Here is a 22494-nt window from a genome sequence, read left to right on the forward strand (position 1 = left end):
TCAAAAAGGAGCCTAATGAGTGAGAATGGTTTCTCTCATACCTCAGGTTTCTTCAAAGATGGAGCTTTTATCTTCCTAGCCTCATGTGTTATGATCACCAGAGTGTACATTATGCTTATGTCAGACAACTTACAGAAACAAAACTAGCAGCCATTAGCCGTACAGTGGGCTGCCATTAACGCTACATTAATTTGGTTCTTCATAGCAGGCCATTGTTAGCTTATGGGTGCAGAGCAGAGTGGAGAAGCATATTTCTCCCTGCGGCATCTAAATATAAATCAGTGTGACCTTTTTATTTCCCCAGATGTTCCACTGCAAAGTAGATTGCATCAGCTTTCAAACAGAGCGCTACGGCTTTATTTTCTCTCATCTTGTCTGGTAAATTGCTCTTTTCTCATTTCAAAACCAAGTGTGGGTGATTTGTTCCACTGCGCTGGTTTTCCAGCAAATGCAAAAAACATGACTTTTCTGTTTTGTTGGTGTTTTTTAAAAATTTTATTCTGATTTGAAAGCACAAATGATGCTGCTGTAATTTCTGAAGAACACTGGTTTTTGTTCAACCAGATTTCCTCTTGTTGTTGTCTTGATTACCCTCAGGAGAAAATCTGTTGTACTCCTCTACCGAGAACTTCTCATTATCATGTAATATGCAGTTTATTGGTGCATTTCTTGCCCCCACAAGACCTGCTTTTCTTTCTGACTTCTCAGGAAACTTATTCCATGCAACACTTGGTAACACTTTATTTTTATTGACTACGATTTCCTTATAATTTCCACAGATGTTTTCCCAGAAAGAACTATGTAGTTTATTGCAATCTCTGAGGAAAATAGGAATTTTCATTTAAATCCAAGTAAGCAACAATTAATTAAAGGAAAGTCTATTCCTCCATATGCACAACTGTATTTTGTCTTTAGTTGCAATACTTTCCCTTCACTTTTCATTTAGCAGCCTCATTGTCAAATTGTTTCGTTTACGGCAGTAAAATTTGAAACAGTAAATGTTTTATCCACAAAACTGTGGTATTTTAGCATGTTTGTTTGTGTGTTATTCTCATTGTGGCAATTCTAGCATAAGCATTTAGCTTTTTATCTAGCAGCCTGTGTCATTGTCTAACATTTTTGTTTATGGCCAAAAAATCTGAATATCAATACCAGCTGTACCTTACATTTAGTGCTAATTCATTTAACTTTTCATCTAGCAGCATCACTTTCTAATATTTTGTAACCTTGTTCTTTTCTAGTGTTTGACTAGTGTTTAATTCTGTGTCCTGCTTTACCCCATACACCCACCTGCACACATGCTGCTCATTTTCATTAAGAGCCTCTAACATGCTGTATTGTACTACTCTCCCTGTACCTACAAGGACGCGTGTAGTCTTTACCAAAATACTGTATGCAGTTCATTAACAAGCAGCGGGGCACCCAAGGCCTGCATATCTTTGAATATTCTCTGTGAGCATATTGCATGTGCCTCTGCAGATAACTGCTCACACTCACTGTCAAAAACATGAAAGAGCACCATTTGCTTGTATATATATTGACACTTGTGACCCACACTGTGTAAAACATGTTGCTGTGTCTTGCGCAGCAGAAACTTGACAGAGGCAGCACGCTTCAAAGCAAGTGGCTCCATTGTGGCTCAGCGTAATATGAGGGATGATGAAGGCCTTAAGGTTGGAGAGGGGAGAGTGTTGCTCGTCACACACACACACAGACACACACACACACACACACACACACACACACACACACAGACATACTCTGGTCTGTGTGTGCGTTTGTTTTTTAATGCTGCAAGACCACAGCCCCAACCAGGCTAATTATTAAGCCTGAGGAAAGTGTAGTCGAGCCCATATGAAATCTGACATCATCTACTACTGTACTGTCTCAACCTCCAGAGCAAACAAACCCACCATCACACACACACACACACACACATACACTTCTGCAGTATATACACACTTGCTGCACAAGCTGGTTGGTCCAGGGGGCTCGTCTCTAAGCTGCCAGTAGGAGGGGGCGTGTAGATCCTGTGAGCGCTAATTAAATGTGTTTAACCCAAGGTCATTCACAGAGCCGATTGAAAGAGACGGACGAGACTCAGAGAGAAGAGTCCAGACTCGTAACAGCACAGAGAATCATGGGAGAGAGACCGAGGGAGAGGGAAAGATACAAAACAAGCCAAAGAAGCAGATTGAGAGTGAACAGGGGGGCGAAGAAAAAGGCTTAAGCATGTTGTAAATGTTTTATTGGGCTCCTTTGAACTACTCCAACTGAAGGCACGTGTGTGCAAGTCTCAGGAGGACACTATGCCTCCCCCACAGATGACCCAGTTAACATTGAGGAGAGGAGGTGAGCCAGAGAGATCTGGCTTGGATAGATGACCAGACAGATACTTCCTTGGATTGCACGCCGGGTGTTTTTCCAGTCCAAATATCCACATTTTCTTCCTCTAAATGGCCAAAATTCATATTGCAAAAGCTGAATTACTGATAATTCCCATCACTTCTAATTACCTCTACATAGAGTGTCCTATTCTTGACACTCCATATGTTTGAGTTCACTTTAAAGTTTGAATCTGCATGTCAATGTGTTTCTAGGTTTCATCATTATCAGTTAATCTGCTGGTTAATTTCTCTCCACTCATAAATTAATCTTTTAGTCTGTATAAAATAATGGAAAATAGTCTACCACAATCTCCTATAGCCCCAGGTGATAATTTCAATTAGCTTTTTTTCCCCAGACAAAGACAAAGAAAAGAAGAAAATCTCCTCAATTTTAAAAGCCAGAACACGAGAAAGATGTTGATATTTTTGCAGGAAAAGTATTAGAATGATTAATTGTACAATCAAAGTCAATCAACTAATTGTTTCAATATCAGATATTTTCTGTTTCTGCCATTTGAAAAGAATGAAAACTGCAATAGGGTAAATACACTGTCTGGGTATTGTATGAAGTGGCCAAGGTGGAGTTGGATACATTGAACCCCATCTGAAGAAATCTTAAATGTAAATAATTAACATTTTTGCATTAACAATAGCTCAACGCAGCTGCATTTAATGTAGCCATCACTTATTAAATACATTTCAGTAAATAGCTGCTAAAGATCAAAATAGATTTTTTTAAGCAAGGTGGAGACCAAATCAGCGCAAAAAGGATTGACTAATAATGTTGCTTTGTGTTAGCAGGGTAGGAAAATAGTTGATGTTTCCTGAACTGTATACCATGAACCGGACATGGTGACAGTGTGATAATTATGTGTTTATACCTTGTTTGTCTGCGGCCTGGTGGCCCTAAATAATCAATCAGTGTTTAAATACTGTAGACTTTTAAAAGAGTAGAGAGGGAGAAAGAGATGGGGAAAAAATAGAGAGAGAGAGAGAGAGAGATTGTCAGTCATGTTATGGAGGAGAAAATAATGAGAAGAGAGGCAGGAGTTGTTGTGATAACAGATTAAATCAGCTGGAGCCGCCTGGTTTGTGTTTAGCTGTAATTGCGCAGTGCAGTTGCCGGGGTAAAAACCGAGCACTGCGTCCTAGCTAGCGGTATTCAACCATGATGCTATTGTTATGATTAGCACTACCATTAGCATTTATAGCTCTCGCAATTGGACTCTCAGTCGGAGGTAAATCCATTACCGAGGGATTAAATGATGTCCCAGCTCCTAAAATTGTTTTTATCTGCCGTGTGTGTGTGGGACAGAGAAACGAGTTTGTGTGTAACAGAGAGATTGTGTTATTTACTGAATGAATATGGCCTCCAATGTTTTAAACTAATACAAACAATCCCATATGTCCCGTATGTGTGTGTGTGTGCACATTAACAAAATTGTTGCCTGAGCTCAGTGTGTGTAACATGTATTAACCCGTAGCCTGGCTCTGTGTGTGAGTGTGTGTGTGAGTGTGTGTGTGAGTGTGTGCGTTTCCAACTCGTTTGCCAGACGGAGGTCCATTTGTCGCGGATGGTTAATGCAGCAGCAGTGGTGGGATTGTTATGACTTTCAGGAAGTAGATAGTGTGCCATTGCCAGAGCGGGTGACTAACAACACAAAGCTGCTGCTCCGACGTCCCATTGGAGAGAATTACATGCTCGGATTGGAGATGACATTCTCTCCCCGAGTCAGATCAAAGAGGCCAGATTATTCTCCTCCTCTGTCTTTGGCCGAAGGAGAAAGACGACCATTGTTGAATTCAAAAGAAGAGAGAGACGCCTCACTGTGCGTGTGTGTTTGTGTGTGCAAAATAAGGTGTTCCCTCTTTGTGTGTGAGCAAAAAGAAGTGCCCTTGCTCGCCTTATCATCTACTAAACATGCAAGTTGAGGAAGTCATGCTGTAATTGGCGCTAATAATCCCCCCTCTGCCCGGCGCTCTCCTCCCTCGTCTCTGCACCTTGGTATTTTGTACCCATTTGTCCTTTCTCTCTCTCTCTCAGGCTCTCTGTCCCTCCCTCTCTCGCCTCACCTTACCTTTTAACGTTTCTGTCTTTGAAATGAAGAGGCAGGAATGCTCCGTAACCAAAGTCACGGTCCTGTGGCAACAATATCCCTCTGTTACAGGTACAAGAGGAGAAGGCTGACTCTCTGTCTCTCCCTCTCTCTCTGCTCTGCTGCACTGCAGAAATGCCTGGGAGCGTTGCCTCTTGCTGGGATAGAGGATGAGGGGGGAAGAGAGAGAAAGAGGCCCCTTACACCTTGCATTAAGATTTGTCTGGTTCCCAGATTGTATCCAGATACGATTAATCTGGCATTCCATTTGTTCCTGGCATTAAAGATGCAGTATCCACATTCAGAGAGGGGGTTGCTCTTTCCCTTGTGAGACACTTGTGAATGCCATGTGTAATCTAAGATATGGAGGCAAGAGTGACAACAGGATTTTCTTCTTTGCTCCTCTTTTAGATCTTTTAGGTTTTTTATTTTATTTTTGGACACAGAGTATCTATTCATGGCCGTCAAAAAGTTTCACATCTATTTCATTTTTTTATTTTTTTGTTGATGCCATTCACCTCTGTTGTCCTCATCACATCCCCAGCGAGACACTGAGACCGACAGGCACATATAAAGGCAGCCACAGAGGAAAATACTCCAGTAGTGAGAAGATATAGAGAGAGATCCACAGAGACGTGCGGAAGAAGCAGATAGAGAAGACGGCATTTGGAGAATGTGAAGTAACGTCCCACAGCTCCAACGTAATCTGGCATATATCGAATATATTGAAACAACTCTTTATGTTCAATCTGGCCTCATTCATGTTATATTAGAGACGAGGGCTCTCTGCGAGGAAACTGCTCTCACCGAGCGGACAGGGACGTCGGGGCGCATTTGAAAAGCTGTTGCTTGAGGTAGTAACAACATATCTATCTTTTTCACAGGAACCACATATCTAAAAGTTAGTGACCATACAGCAACAGGTTTGCACTGCATAACCCGACCTATCGCAATTATCAGTGGATGGCGATTTGATCAGAATATAGTCTGCAGCTGTCTCCACCACTGACATGTGTTGACCTCTTAGCACAGCGAGAAGAACCACAGGAGTTCTGTAAACTGGTGAGAAGAGGATGTAAACAAAAATCTTCGCCGATGAAAGGAGTTTCATTTCCTGAAGTGATCTTTCATATTCATGTGTCAAAATAAAACAAGGCTCATAATGAATGAGTTAAAATTGCATTTTGTTTAAATTTTTTTTTGGCATTGAACAGTGTAACAGCGTTTGGCTGCCTCTCAAGCCTTCTGTCTGTAGGCAGGTCATTTTCTTAGTAGCCACTAGCTGCCTGGCTGAGTCACTGCAGCAGCGACTCTGCTCCTCCTCCAGACTCATGTTTCTCTGACAGACTTCGGTTCTTTTTCCCTCCGAGCTCATCATGTGTGACAGACGTTAACTCTTGGCTGTTTAACAGATTCTATCCCCCCGGTTCACTTCCACAGCAGAGACGTGCCGTTTCTGCTGCAAAGACGCCGTGAACTCGTTTTTTTTTTTCGCTCGTCATGAATTAGTTTCTGCTCTGGCAGCAGAACACGTTCTACCAGCCTTTAGGTTAAACTGGGATAACTAAACACTTTTAGGACAGACTTAAGACTCAAGACTTGCTATTGTCTGACTTTGCAACATTAACAAACAACCTATAATTCCCTAAAACTTACAGAATGTCTAAAATATATTGAAATATATTGTCTTGACCTCCTCTTTCTCTCTCTCATCTAATTTCACAGATTGTATTTATGCCAGTGTGGTTGGTATTCTCCTCTCTATGTTCATTCAGCTGTGACACTGTGCCTCAAGTCTCATAATGGCAGAGAAAAAGTCTGAATATGCAGTGAGTTTTGTCATTGCATCTGCTTAATTAAAACTTAATTGCAATGCGTGTCCTTAACAGTTAATTTCCTATTGTCAATTCTGCGCCCACACACCAGTAACTTTGCCTATGGAACGTACAGTGAATGCGACCTTTCGTTTCATTTGAAATGAAGATCAGTCGTCTTCCTTTAACTTGTTGACATAGTGGCAAAGAAATCCCCCCCTGTCCCTGGTGCAGAGCCGTGACAACAGACAACAGACATGTCACGGCTTTTGCGGTGCATGCAGATATGAGATGAGCTCAAGGATAACAGCCACCTAATGTGCATCTCTCCCTCTCTCCCTCTCTCTCTGTGGTGTTCTTGTATGGAGATCTGAGCGAAGCCTCTCTGGGCAGAGGAGTCACACTTCTGGTGTGTGTTCTTCCACCCTCAACAAGCTTTTAGCACACACGGCGTGTTTGCATACTGAGGACCAGTTTATCAGTAACAGGAAATCTACCCTCTGATACGTCAGAGCATGTTGCTAGGATACTATTTATTCAATCTAACCCCCAGCAAACACTTTGGCAACCAACACTAAAACTGAGACTCATTTTCACACACAGATACTGCGCATGTTACACACTTATTACACACACACACATACACAAACAGAACGGGAAAGACAGAGAATACAGGCGGCTCATTTTCCTTATCTGTTACAGCTTCAGAGTTCAGTTCGCTCAGAGTCGAACCTCTCTCCACTAAGGTCATCTCTAACATTCATCTCTAATAATTCACTTCCTCTCCTTTCCTTTCTTCTCTTTACGTCTTTTCCTCTCTCTCTCTTTTTTTTCTTATTCTCACGCCTACGCCTGCTTTTAATCTTTGCAGACTTTTAATGGCTGTAGGTCCGGTCGTCTCGCAGATGGCAATCATCAGTGTTTAATTGAGGTTTGCAAGTGAGTGGATGAGAGAATTTTCAGAGAGGATTTAAAGTAGCACCTTGAATAACTTTCTTTCACTCCCTCTCTTTTTTTTAAAGGGGTTTCCACAAAAGCCATAAATTGGCTTTTGGCCTAGTTCCATCTCTTGCTCTATTCCCTCGTATGCTTCTATAATGTAGGCTGCAAATATTATTCTTGCTGCAGATATTATTCTTTTGCCAAATCTGTCAGACAGAAGGGATTTAGTGTTAGGTTTCAGCATAGATGAGGCTTTTTTTTTGTTCTTGGAAATGGTGTACAACAGCTCCAATAGTTTTTCTTCGTGCCTCGGAGAGATGAGCCCATTTCTCTCCCGATGCACAAGGCTTATTAGTTTTCTCTGTCAGGCCTCTTCTCTCTGCTGCTAGTTTCTCTCTGTTGGAGCAGGGCCTCTGCTCTCAAACCGCAGCTCATGATTGTCTCTGCAAAACTATAAAGTGATTTCTCAGACTTATCACATTATGTGCTGTCCTGAAATAAGCATTATCTCCAACAGTGGGTCTTTATTCGAGTTACTCTGCAGCCTTGGCTGGCGGGGGCCGCTTCTCCAACAGGAAAGTCGAGTTGTTTATGAGCTTATAACCGTGATTAATTTTCTTAAATATAAGGGCTTTACTCAGAATGCTAAGTGGCTGTGGTTGATGGCTCAGGATCAGCTTGTTGGAAAAGAGCCCTCAGTGTACGTGCTTCCCATCGCATGTCTCTGTGCAATGACCTTGCGGCCAAAACGCGCCGCCGTCCACGTCGCCCTGCCGGTCTTTGGGGCTTTCGCTGCAGCCGATGATTTGAACGCAGAGGGACACGTCTCCCCTTTTTCTTGGGTGTTTCCTGTTCTGCTCGCTCTCGTCATGTCTTCTCTTCTCATTTCGTCTTCGCAGCTCTACTTGGCCGTCACATCTCGGCTTGTAAATTCAGCTTTTCCTGTTAAATCTCCTCTCGCACTCTCCCCGCTTCTCCTCCTCTCCCACGTTGTTCAAGCCATAGTTCCCACAAGCCCCAGGGCCACAGCTGTAGCTCGTCTGTGTCTCCCTCTGACCTCCCCATGTAGCACTGGAGAACAGCTGTTCCCTGTACACACACACACACACACACACACACACACACACCAACCAGCCAAGTGTAGCGCTCTGGGGGAGGCCTGCAGTAGGGGCAGTAGGTTTGCACTTTGGGTTCATCATCACAGTTCGCACACACACACAAACACACACAGACATATGTGGTCTGACATGAACATGAACTCTCGGCACTTTGCACTGAGACGCAGAGACATAAGCTGTCGCGCATATTAATCACAAAGTAAAGGTTTATATATATAAATATACATACACACCCACTCACACATACACTTACACATTTCCTCCAACATAACCCCTGCTTTGCATACACATCTTCTCCAGACGCAGACACACAGACAGCACAGCTCCCCCCAGACATCCCAAATCTAAGCCACCAAGACCCTGGGACCACTGAAGGGCTTAGCCCTGTCTTTTGTTCCTCAGGGTGGGGACCACTGAGACCTTTGACCTCTGTGCCTTGACCCCACCCAGCTTTGGAGCCTAAGTTCAGTCATATGAGAACAGGTTAGCCTAACAGAGGTGTGTCATATGACTGAGACGTAATGGTTGTTGTAACCCAAAGGGGATTTTTGTTGTGGTGACATAACAGATGCACAGGAATGAAGACAGACAACATACACCCACACACACCCACACACACACACACACACACACACACACACACACACACACACACACACACACACACACACACACTCTCGCACTTCTTTTTACATTAGTTATATTTTGTTTTTGTATTTTTCAATTAATATTTTATGTATTTTACCTTTTTATATGACAACCAAACAAGAGAATGAATACATGATTAAACATATGCAGAGTTTAATTATTGCTGAACCTCAACACTCATTTCAAATGTGTCCATGAGTATGGAAAACATTTCTGTGGAAGCATCACCAGGTTCATTGTATTCACAGATAAGCTTTCTGATTCATTTGTATGTTTTGTTATTTTTACAGCTGCTTTGTTTTTGATTTAAATATGAACAATGGTTCCTGTATATATGAGGTTTTGCTGATGGTACAGAACCCAGGTATCACACATACAGTAGCCTATACATAGATAAATGCTAATGTGCTGCCAGTGCTAACACGCTAATGTTTGGCAGGATTAATGTTTGCCATGTTAGCATGCTAACCAGGGCGGTCAAAGTTCATGCAGTAATAATGCATAAAGTAGCATCTGTCTATTATCAAAGATTTGCATGCTTAACAATTACCATCTGGAATTCTGTTGTTCCATTTGCACTAGTGTTTAAAATAAAATATCAGCGCTGAATTATTAGTCTGCAATAATTGCGCCCGATCAGTGTTTCCCACCATGTTTATATTTTTGTCGATAAGACTGCAGCACAATAGCAGCGGCTCCAACGACACTGATTCTACAGCCATGCACACAATCAAACATGGGGTCAGGGGTCAACACTGACAACAGCTACATGGCAACACACACACAGATAAGCAGACAAATAAGGGACGCGCACACAGATGCACACACAGATAGAGCGCGTAGCCTTTTGCTGGTTGGGGAGTGCAGGCTGAATGTGAATGCAGACCTCCAGCTGACATCTATCCATGATTAATGAGAGAGTCAGGGTGAAGTTTTGGCTCCTTAATGAATACAGTTTGAGAAGTTGAAAAGCCTATCAATATTTGACATGTCTCTTGAATATGTTTGCATAATTGATGCAGGAATCTAAATTGAATCATAATTGCATCATTGTGGATGTTTCGTCCTCTTTCTCTCCCTCATTATTTTCCTTGTCCTTTGTATCCCACTCCCCATGATATTTCTCTCAGGACCGAATATGCCCCCTTTCACTATAATTTTCTCACACACAAGCGTTACACACATGCACACGCACTCAGATGGGTGCCGACAGACAATCAATGTGATCTCAGGGTGTGACTGACACATGGTACTGATGAACCCACTAGGTAGCGTATCGCTTTGCTTGCCTCTCTGCTTGTGATTGATAGCTGTACCTCCTTCTCTTCCTCCCCTTCTCCCTTTCCCTCTCTCTTTCTCTTACTCTCTCTACTCTTACAAACACACACACACACACACACACACACACACACACACACCCAGGGCACTGGCTGTTTCAGACATCACGCTGCTCCCCAGTGTCGTGCAGGGCTGACATGCTCCGCGTTTGATGTCGATGTCGATGTCAAACTCACTCTGACGTTATTGTGAATGTGTTCATCTGTGTGTTTTTGTGTGTGTGTGTGTGAGAGAGAATAAACAAGGATTATGACTGAGATATTGTAACTATACACAGTTTATGTAAATTCAGAGAAAGCAAAGTAGTTATTATATTGTTGGGAAAAGAAAACAATAGAGACAATAGAAAAAACTTGTCCTACTGTCGCTCATGAAGCTGGAAGCCAGTTGCACCAATGAAGAGAATACAGGGAAGAGGAGCTCTTCTTTTTTTTTTTTTTTTTCTGTGGCCTGATCAGGTTTTTGCATACTCCCTCACTGAGGTCATGTGTTGGTGAAAGCTGTGTTTTGGAAACAAAGATGGAAAAAAAAAAAACTTTTAACCCCGTTAAAATGTCTTAGATTCTCTTGGAGCTGTAATCAGTTGCACAAGTATTTATCTATTTATTTATCAAGTATTTATTTATTAACCACTGAAGTCAAAATAAACAATAAACAAATTATTAATAAATAAATTATCCAGATGATAAGAAAAAAGAAAAGAATAGTTGAATAGTTAGACTTCGTAGCTTTTACAGGAGCTTTCAACTTCTTCTTAACGTTGTCATCAGCAAACAGAAATAGCTCAGTTGTCATGGAGATGGTTTGATGAAAATGTGATCACATGATCAGAAGAGATTGGTGTCTATGTAAATGTAACCACCTGGCACTACTGTATGTAAGAGGTCATTGATAAAGACCATGAGATGAGGTTGAAAGTAAAAAAGTACACTTTTTTAATGTGATGTATCTCTACACATTACATATGATTGAATAAAATTGTGTTTACACATCTACAGGAATATTTCTTTTACCGTGCACAGGACAAGAAGAGAACTAAGCTGTAATAAAACTTATGATTTTATTGATGTATCTGACACATGGTGATTCTTGGATTCGGGAATATGTGAATTCTCCACATTGCCACCTGCCTGCCACTATAAATGCGATTATTACATCAAGAGCCACAGAGGCGCTTATATCTGTCCCCGTAAAGCTCCAATACACCAGTCACCACTGTGTCACGGCTAAAATGTTAAAATGACTCCAAGTTTACATCATCTCCTCTGGGAACAGCTAAAGTCTTCTTGACCTCAGTGACCCTGAAGTCTTTGTTTAACAAAAAAAGGGCCAATCTTGACTGATGACACTGCATCTCTCCATCCGACTCCAGCTCAGCCATCCATTTGCGGTGATGGCTGTGGCTCTGCTTTGGGTGGGATCAGAGCATCCTCTGATTGGTGGGGTTGTGCTGAGGGACTCAGGTGGCTCCAGGACTGGTTTATATTTTCATTTGTAGGAGTCTTCAGAGGGAATATATTAGACTGTGTTTGCAGACCAGAAATTAGACGCGATTAAGTTTCTACTCACCTATTGGAGGAGAGTCGGGGCCGGTGTTTGGCGGCAGATGGGACCCAGATAATGGTCGCCGGTGCTGTGGAAATAACCGTGTGAGTGTGTGTGCAGTATATGTATATTTAAATGGATGCAGGATTGAGAGTGTCTGAGTGTGTCTGTGTGTGTGTTGCTTTGTGTTTTTGTGTATGAGTGTGTGTTGTATTTAGACAATTCAAGGTTTTGGAGAGTGATTTGTCGTGAAAGTGCCTGCAGTGACCGTAATGTGGATGGAACGAATTGAAGCATTCCTCTCTCGTTCTCTCTCTCTCTCTCTCTCCAAGTGTGTATGTGTATGTGTATGTGTATGTGTGTGTGTGTGTGTGTGTGTGTGTCAGATGAAAGGACATCTCGGTGAGGGGTAACTCCGGCCTCCTCCTCTGCACTCCGCGTTTCAGTGGCTCTGATGGCAAAATGTGTCAGTGTTTAGAAAGAGGCCGCCGCAGAGCATGTGCTGACATGTCTAAATCTGAGACTGTCTCACACATATGGATCAACACACACACACACACACACACACACACAGGGACACACAAACTAATGTGCACAGTGAGGCTTCCCGAGGGCCATCTGGAAGTGCAGAGCAAGGCACAGCTGGTCTCCAGTGAACATTCATGGGCTCTGGACCCCTCATCTGCAAGATCACACAGTGAGGTGCCAATCACTGACTCTGACTCTTCGCTGTGCATGTGTGTGTGTCTGCATGTGTGTGTTCGTGCGCGCAAGTGTGAAGTGTGATTGTTGGTGTAGAGGTGCAGCCATCTAGCTGCCAATGGAAAACAAATTCCCCAAATATTCTTGGATACGTGTGTGGAATAGGTGTTGCCTAGTTTGAAATCACTCCCCTTCCATCCTCTGGAGAGTTGAGTGTGTGTGTGTGTATGTGTGCATGCGTGTGTATGTGTGTGTGTGTGTGCAGTTGGGGACTCTGACTACTGCGCAGACACTAAATGTAACTGAAAAATTGCCTCCATCTGTTGGCAGTGGAAAAAATCCGAGAGGACAAATTGAAAAGATTGCAAGGATAAAGCCGTCATAGTGAATTAGTATCGTGGCAGGAAGACTTCTTGTTATCGGGGTATTTGTAAAATATTCAGGCTTACGTGTGTGTGTGTGTGTGTGTGTGTGTGGGGCGGGGGTTGGGGTGGGGTGATGGGGTTCATGGGGTGGTGGGAGTGAGGTAGCACGACTTGTAGCTAGAGGGAAAGAACGGGCTGCTGCTGACTTGAACTGATTCAGAAGTTTGCGCAAGTGTGAGCCTGCATGTATATGAGGCCTATCGCTTTTATTATTTTATTTTTTTTATATTCCGTCGTATGAAGTCCACACCCACCACCTGCAGCTGTACTTACTTACTGCCCAGCTCTCATCTGAATGGTAATATATAGACCGACTACCACTATGCAAACTAGCGTGACATCTTAGGAATTCCTGACACCCCAGTTTGCTTTGGCATTCAAGCTGCAACACTTGAGTCACTGGGACTTTCCAGGCAAAATCGGACAAGTGCGGCTCATTTATTGGCAGCGTGGAGAGACTTAATGTACATTAGCTGTGAAGGGTATAGCATCACAGCATAGAGAGAGCCTGCATCAAGTTGTAGCAACATGTTATCTCGGTGCAACAGGGCTGGGATTAGTAGTTTTTTAATTTAAAAGTGTTTTGAGAGAGGGAGAGACATCACCAAGGAGCTATCAATCAGAGATTCCCCTTAAGAAATAGTTCTTGACACGGCAGAAAGAGCTGTCATATTAAGTAATTCTTCAGATCTTACACCCCGATATATAAATATAACAATATAGTGGAGCGCATCAGTAGGCTACAGAGTAAAAAGATATAGGTACTCGTTGGAAAAAGGGCACATTGTAGGATGAAAAAGGATATCCAAGGCACTCTAGTGTCAATTAAAAAACCTTTATTATAGGGCTAATGCATAGCAAAGTAAAAAATAAAAAAAAGCACACCTACACGTTGCAGCATGGACTGCCTTCATCAGGGTGACTGCCGAAGGCTGCCGTCATCTCATCAATCAAGCTCCATTCACACAGATCAATGTTGTTATCTTCATCGATGAAACTGCGCCTCCTCGCGAACTCGTGCAGATGATGTGGACCAGCGTTTGGATGCGTTCTCAGTTTGTTCAGCTTCCTCCTGCTGCTGCTGCTGCAGCAGGTAACACCTGTGTTAACAGCAGGCCACTTGTAATGCAGCCTCATCCGGCTAATAATGTTACGGGTTATATTACAGTCTGGATGTGTTTGTTTTATTAATTTATTGTTTGATGGCATTAGGCTGCGGTCTGACTTATTTGTTTTATATGATTTGGTGAAATTAAGTCTATACTTTGTGTTTTTGTTTTTCTATTTTATCCATCAAATACAATCTGACAATGAAAATAGAAAACCAAAGATGTATTCTACCTACTCATTGGTCAATAGCTCCCTGTTTTAAAACCCTTTAAGGGACAAGAAACACTGTAGTTCAGTTGTGTTTAAATATACTCTGCTGTATGTGGACACTTGGATCCAATTCAGATTACAGCTCAAGTAGTGCTGGCTCCTATGGGACTGTTACTGCTGTGCTGTCTTTTTTTTGCTGCCACATATTCTTACTTACAACTCCTAAATGTTGCCAGCGCTGCCAGTCAAAGCAGCCGCCATGACTTAATTTTCCTAACATGCATTCCCTTGTGTTACATGTTGAGCTCCGTGCTGTACAACTATATTGGACTATGTCACTCTTTGTTCTGTAATTTACAGTCCTGTAAGTGAGTGTAATCAGATTGGGCCCCGTGTGTGGACGGACCTCAGGGTCGTCACGGGTTTGACCACAGAAAGCCTGTTTGTTTGGCTAGACAGACCTCTGGGTCGTTCCATCCTCGAATGCTAATTGGAACTAGCATAAGCTGGCTAATGAGCGCTAATTAGGCTAATGAATTAGCTGCAGAGTTTACAGCAGGCATTATGGCAGAGGAGGAGGAGGAGGAGGAGGAGGAGGAAGATGGGACGGAACGGACAGGCACACATCTGGATTCACACATAGTACAGATGCTGACATGTGCTTCTCCGCTCAGCTGCGGGGTAAATAAGCAGAGAGGGTGAACGTACGGGGGCACATGCAGACATACATTCCAGTCACGCACTGCTAATTCTTCTCTCAAGCTCGTGTTTGTCACTGTACGCATGTGCAGACACATTATCATCCTCAAAACACACACGCACAGGAACATATGTGAAAGCCCCCCTCACCAAACATGCTCTATCTCCGTTAGTCAGGAGCCAAAGATGGCTTCTTTTTTACCCACAAGCTCACTTAGCCTGCACATCTGTCGTAGTCTCACGGGAACACACACAACAATATGCTTCAACTTAGACACTTGTGTTTACGGCGAGTACGAAGCTCCTGTTTAATTACTGCTAGAGTCTGTCCTTACTCTGCTTGGGAGTTATTTACTAGACAAACGAGCACATCTGTGGCATGACATCCATAATTGGGAATAACTTTTCTTTTTTTTAATCTTTGATGTATAGCTCCCGCTTCATCTCGAGGTGCTCTGTCTTTCTCATGTGCAGAAGGACGGAGTGAGTGGACAGACACCGGAGCTTTCTTTTTTTCATTGTAAATTAATCATTGGAAGGGTTGAAGGGTTGGGTTTGAAGTTTTTACCAGAGGGTGTTTTTTTTGTCTGCAGTGAAACCACATTAACACAGAGACACAAACCCCACTACAATATACTTCCCTGGATTCAGTTTCAGCCATCCACAGACCTCCAGACACCCATTCTTTCATTCTCTCACAGACTCACACACTTTGGAAGACAAAGAAATTAGCGAGAGAGTGGCACAGGGAGACTGGAGAGAGGTCCGGGAGGCTAATATAACAACAGTCTCAATAAGCAGTAAATTGGATCTCTTTCTGTCTGCGCCCTGGAAGACACTCAAGCTGAATGTGGTTTTGTGTTTTCACCCTGGAGCTCCATGTCCAGGGGATGGGCAGGCACGAGGCATCTGCCGGGTGCCTGTGTGGCACCAGAAAAACCAGGGGGCACAGCGACAGCGTGCCGCCAAAGTGCACACCTTTGGGAATCTGCAGGGCTTCCATAACAAGTAACTTTTTTTTAAGTTTAGTATACTTTTGTTTCCACTCTATTTTACTTTTATCCCACAACATTTCATAACATATTGTACAAAAACGTTGTGTTTATCTGCTCAAGTTTCAGCGTACAACATTAGCGCCCCAAGCTGCAGCTCACTGACTAGTATTACTTCAAAACCAAGGACCATATTATTAGCAAACCGCAGAGAAACAGGTTACATTGAGACTGTAAAGAAATAGCTCCCTGTGTTTATGTGCTCCTATATTAACTTTTAGTATTAGCCTCATCCTGTTTTTTATATAGTTTTGTAATTTGGAAATGTGGTCATCTAGGATTGCGTAACATTTCCTGAACACATTGGGTTTGAATTAAATTGAAAATAGTGTTTAATTATACAAAGTACTTTACTTTCATGTTCCTTGCTACAGATCCTTGCAACAGTTGGTAGATCAAAATCATAGTTTGTTGTCCTCAAACTGCCCTTGTTAACTTTATAAAATCATAAGCTTCGTAAGCTCCTCAGTTAGCCCAAAATAAAACATACGGTTTGGTCTTACAAAAAATAATCTACATGCAATGTTGCTTGTTTGTTTTTATAGAAAGTACTTTACGACTGGCTCCTAGTGACAGATGCTAGCAACAGTTGCTAGATGAGATGATAAGAAACAAATTGCTTTTGTTTACTTCTTTTTGAAATCATAAGCCTTTGTATTTTGTATTAATTGACCATGTCCATGAAAACCCATCATAAACTTCATAAGAGTGCTGTGCTAAATAACTTTTCATTGAAGTGTAGCATCAGTAACAGGAGGGTCAACATAATTCTGCAGTGGTTTCCAACGTTTTTTGGCTCGTGACGCCATTTTGACATCACAAATTTCTGGCGACCCCGTGATCACGACCGTCAATCAAGATGCGCCAGCTCAGATAGCCTATTCCTTTAAGCTGCATTTTATTTGACCTCAATTTATATTAGAGAAAGTGAAAGTATAGAATACAGTTTTTTTAAGATTGTGGGTGGTGTTTTTAATCATAATTTTAAAAAGAATAATACTTAGGCCTACTTTACTTAACTTTTATCATAAATTTTTTTCTAGACATTTCAGGCGACCCCATTTGAATTCCAGGCGACCTCACGTGGGGTCCCAACCCCATGGTTGAAAAACACTACTGTCATGTTTCGTTTATATTAGCACTGATAATGAAGAATGAGGATCTAAACAGTTCACCATTGGTGATGAGGGAGCAGTTAGCATGGCTGATGGATACGCGGGCGGAGACGGCGTCTGATTCGACAAAAGTTTTTTTGAGCAACTAGCAACATTAGCGAGACAGTGTTTATTAAAAAAATTCCACTTTCAACCCCCTCCACCCCCCACCCCCACCCTACCCCGGCTGGTGTGGATGAGGTGCCAATCCCATGTAATTAAGTTGCTGCAAATGAAGGCACTTAATGACAGGTTGTCACGGTAACAGTGTAGGATGTTGCCATTGGGGCTGGCAGAGATGTGTTTCTTAACTGCTTCACAGTTGTCGGATATGCTGACGCATGGACCCAAACGCATCCTCACACTTTTGTATGCGAACAAACAAACACCGGGGCGCTCAGGCGGAGGTCATTTCCTGTGCTTTATTGGGTGAAGTCTTTTTTTATTCTGTCTGCTTTTTATTTTCTGCATGCCAACTCGCCTCCGCTACTGTTTTGTGTGTCCTTCCAGCAGGCTACTTCACCTTTGTCACAAACTCGCTCTCGTTTTCCCCCACCTGACTTCATTGTGCTGTCCGTCTCACACAAACACACACTTGTTTATACAATGGAGAGTCGCGCACTCTCGAGCGTGAGTGTATGAAAAATATAAATATAAATACACAATCGCGCCCAGCAGGCCCTGAGCGCAACAGTGGCTTTCCCCTCTGCCGGCTCAAGGTCAGGGGGACAAAGAGAGCTGTTGTTCGACAAACAACAAAAGAGAGGAGGAGGAGAAGGAGGAGGAGGAAGAGGTAGAGAAGAGGAGAAAGATAACGAAAGCAGGCTGTGGCCTCTGAACTCTCCCAACTAGCAGGAGGTTGGAGGGAGCAGGGGAGAAGAAGTGGAAGTGGGTTTACACAGCAGGACGTCCTTGTGGAGGCCTCCTCCTGCGACCTCCTCGCCTCATTCAAACCTCTGAACCACCTACACTCTGTCGTAAAAAGGAAAATTACCTCTGCTAAGCACGATCCCAGTCATAATCAGGTTAAGGTGCACAGCAGGCGGATCATGTGGGGAGGTTGCATCCGGCAGAGTCGGCAGAAAGCTGCGATTAGCTTCGGGGGACTTGGTTGAAATCTCACATACTGGTTATGAAACATTGAAAAAAAACTTAGAAGAGAGGAGAAGAAGTTCTTCTTATGACAGGTGAGGTCAAACAGGGAAGATCGTAGTGGTGAAATAAAACATGCTACAGGGCTTCTGCATGTTAAATCCACATTTTATTATTCACTGCTTTCAGATGCTGGTCTGTTTTGCGTGCTGTTACACGCACACACACACATGCACAAGCAGACAGCGTCCATGCAGACAGCTGGTGTGGAAATATGGGCCAAGATAGCTTCTTCGTCTCCATCGACAGGTGACAGAACGTCAATGTGAGGGCGTGCAGCTGTCGCTTGTTCGCGCCGCGTGTGTGTCTGCGGGTCTGTCTGTGTGTGTGTGTGTGTGTGTGTGCGTGTGTGTGTGTGTGTGTTTTGTGTCTGCATACGCGATAACTGTGTTATGTGCTGCACAGAGCGTTATGCATGTAGGTGTGAACGAGGGTGGGGATTTTTTTTATCACAGGCTGTCATGTCCCTGCACTTCATTAGAGCTTGGCTAAAGGAGAGACAAGGCAGCATCTCACCGGCAACATCAGCAATCACCACCGTGTGTGTGTGTGTGTAGTGTGTGTGTATAGTGTTTGGCTTCCATCTTCACCCTGCCAGCTCAGTCTATATTCACAGGCACAGGCACGCACAGAAGGCAGCATCAGCAAATCACTGTCACACTTCTGTACAAACCACAGTGCGTTCGCAGCATCACCAGTAGAGCTGTGTGTGTGTGTGTGCCTCCTGTAACCTTCACCTTGTATAGACTACGGCTAAATGAGAAATGATTTTCTGCCTCACCAGTCTCTTAACCCTCAACCTGGACAACCCTCAGGGCTCATTATTTCTATTTTATATGTTCCACAAAAACACCAGAAAGTCACTGGTGTCATTATTATTATTACAAATCAAATTTAAGAAATAACACAATATGCAGTATGCATATCTAAAATGTGCTTGAATGTATATTTTATTTCTACATCGTGTTATAGGGACTCTGGTGCTTTTTCCCATTTCCTTTTTCCTTTCTTCTATTTTAAACACATTTCCTGAGCTGTTGTTGTTGAAACATTGTGATCAATGATCACTTTGAGAGAGCAGGGTGGATATTTAAAAAAACAGAACATCTATTAATTGGACAAAAAGACAACAAGCTTCGCCATTGAATGGTGTGTTACTGTGTCTGTGGGTGATATATATTAGATCTCTGTGTGTATGAGAAATATCCACATGACGCAGTGTCCACATTCAGAGAAACAAGGAGAAGGAATAAAGATGGAGCAGGATGGGTGCATCAAACAGTGTACACACACACACACACACACACACACACTGATGCCACTACTGGTGCACTACTGCTAGTGTGCACAATCTGTCAAAACACAGAAAAGCAGCATGCATGCAAACATGAACACACAGACTGATACACAGACACACACAGTTCTTCTATTCCTGTCTGTCTCCGTTGTCCACACACACACACACACACACACACACACACACACACACACACACACACACACACACCAGAGAGAGAGAGAGCCAGCTGTGTGGTGGAAGCAGGTGTCACTCTCAGCTCATTACCCCTGGCAGGGTTGATCACTCTGTTTGGAGAGCAATAAGACACACCTCACTGGAGAGATAGAGGGATGAGGGGGCAGCAGGAGGGAGGGGGAGAGGAAGAGGAGGGGGTCATCATCCCTCTGCTTTAAGAGATAGAGGGATGGAGAAAGGCAGTGAGCGGAGAAGAGGGGGTGTGCAAAGGAGCGTGTGGTTTGTGAGATAGGAGAGAGATGGAGAGAGGGTGGATGGTAAAATCCAGAGACGCTGCTCAGTGAGAAAAGATTTTAAAATATTTATTACAAATAAACTGTTTACTGTTAATCCAACAGTCGGAAACATCAGGAAACATTGTTCCCCTTGAAATTCTTCAGGTTAAATTTCATCATTATTTCTCTTTTTGCTCTTTTCTTTAATGCGTGGAGCTTCCACCTCCTTTCCCTTACTGTGTTTGTGTCATTCAATATGTGTGAGTGAGTGCTGTTGATGTAAATGTGCGTGTGAAATATTGTGACATAATTCCTCTTGCCATGTTTAGTATTTGTTCAGCCAAGAGACGGCATCAACAATTATGTTATTATAGCTCATTACTGCAAGTAGCAGTGATGCATGTGCTGTATGTGTCCTTCCAATTACATGCAGTTTTCTAATGGTGCTGCTCTGATTTATGTCCGTGAACTCATCATGTGTGTGTCTGTGTTTTGTGTCTCTGCAGATACGACTACAAGGAGATGCTCCACAACTCCACCTTCTGTTTGGTGCCCCGCGGCAGACGACTGGGCTCCTTTCGCTTCCTTGAGGCGCTGCAGGTAAACAACTGACACGCACACACACGCACACACACACACACACTCTCCCCTCAGTATGACAGAGCATTGTGTGCTGTACATTTACGCCTACCAGACAAATTACTAGGAAGAAAAAGAGGCACTTCCCACACTCAACCTCCCACTTTGCATTTGTTTTAATAGTGTTACCTCCAGAATTAAAGGATCACCAAGTCATTGCCACCTTAATAGTGTAATTAAAAACAAACAAGACCTTCGCCGGGGAAGATTAGCTGCTTCCTCCTGCATCTAAACTGTGTTTTATGTTTGTGACACTGGAATGAAATTTCCAGAGAAAGTGTTAAACTGTCACTTGACTTTGTGAAAATTGTCAACAGTGAGGTGATCAGAGCAGCAGGGAAATAGAGGATCTGTGAGGAAAACACTGGGTTTTGTCTGGTTTAACAAGTTAATTTGCTTATAAACAGTTTCAAGTGCCTCATCTCAATGTTTCTATTCATGTTAAACACCATAAAAAGTTTTCACAGCACAAACTCAGGTAACATCAGGTAGGAAATGGTCACAGTTCACACATTTATATCATCAACAAGGGAGAATAAAGGTCCATGTCACATCACTGCATTTAGAATGGCTAAATTGCACATAGAAAATCCATTTGTTTTTAAAGCCATCATCAGTGGATTTGTTGGTGGAGGTGATGTTGTAAACTTTTGCAAGTTCTTTGTGTCAGAGTTCACAAAAGTTGAATTTGACGTCGTTAACCATCATTACAGTGGAGAGACCAAATGAGTCCAAATCAGAGAAACCTGTCACAACCTCTTTGCTGCATTGCAACATCCATCCTCCGCTAACTGTCCAATTAGCACCTTGGCTAATGAGTTGCCAACCAGGTATTGGCAAGCATTTGTGTTTGTATCTGTTGAATGACTTGATGTACTGTAACAATTCAAAAAATTAAACCAAAGAGTGCAAACAGAAAATACTTGACCAACTGGAACCCATATTATGTTATGAATCACAGCTAATTACCAGCTAACGGGTTCAACCAACTCATCTAACGCATGGTGCGTCCCAGTAGAGCTCTGAAGTCTCATCTTCAGAGTTTCCAGTCAGCTACATCATCCTGAATTCTGTTGATCACTTAACTGAAAACTGTTTATCATTCAGCACTTATTCTTGTTTTTCTGTTATTACTTTTGTCACACCCACAGTATTGTGCTATTCTACCTGTAGGCATTTTGTTATGCCGCTTTTGTTAATAGATTCACAAGTTATTCTACTAATCAATAAGGTGTCAAGCGAAAGATGTAACACAAGTGCCATCCAGGTTGAGTAACAGAACATGAATGTTAGCATTTAGCAGGTTGCTTAGCATTACTGATATTTTTATGTGTCCTCCAATTACAAAATAACAATCGAAAAGTGAGGCTTTGTGTTTCCAAATAACAAATGGTTGTATTGTAATCGATGAGATTAAGGTTTGAAGATGGCGCTGATACTGTAGCATGGCATCTCACGCAATGACCTTAATAACCTGTGAAGTAAATTCCACCCATCTGGAGTCATTTTCTAATACTGGATCTGCATTTACGGCCACTTAACTCACACCTCTTCAAATCTACACACTTCACATCTCTTTTTTTTTCCATCCATTTCCATGACTGCACCACTCTCTTCTGCATTACTACTGCACTGTCCTTTACCTCTCCTTACCGTCCGCAGAGTGCACCCACATAAGTGCGCTTATCTCACTATCAGCTGCCACACACACACA

At 42.8% G+C, this 22494-nt stretch overlaps 1 protein-coding gene across 1 annotated transcript in view; it reads left to right on the forward strand.

Moving 5' to 3' along the window:
* ext1b (exostosin glycosyltransferase 1b) overlaps positions 1-22494 on the forward strand; it is a 115387-nt gene that overhangs the window by 58135 nt on the left and 34758 nt on the right. The window contains exon 2 of the mRNA XM_085791240.1: positions 20648-20741. Coding sequence (XP_085647366.1) covers positions 20648-20741 — 94 coding nt within the window. The remainder of the gene's footprint in view (positions 1-20647; positions 20742-22494) is intronic.

The sequence above is a fragment of the Trachurus japonicus genome, chromosome 11 (genome assembly GCF_045865225.1).
Source record: "Trachurus japonicus isolate A0001 chromosome 11, Traja_1.0".
NCBI classification, from domain to species: Eukaryota; Metazoa; Chordata; class Actinopteri; order Carangiformes; family Carangidae; genus Trachurus; species Trachurus japonicus.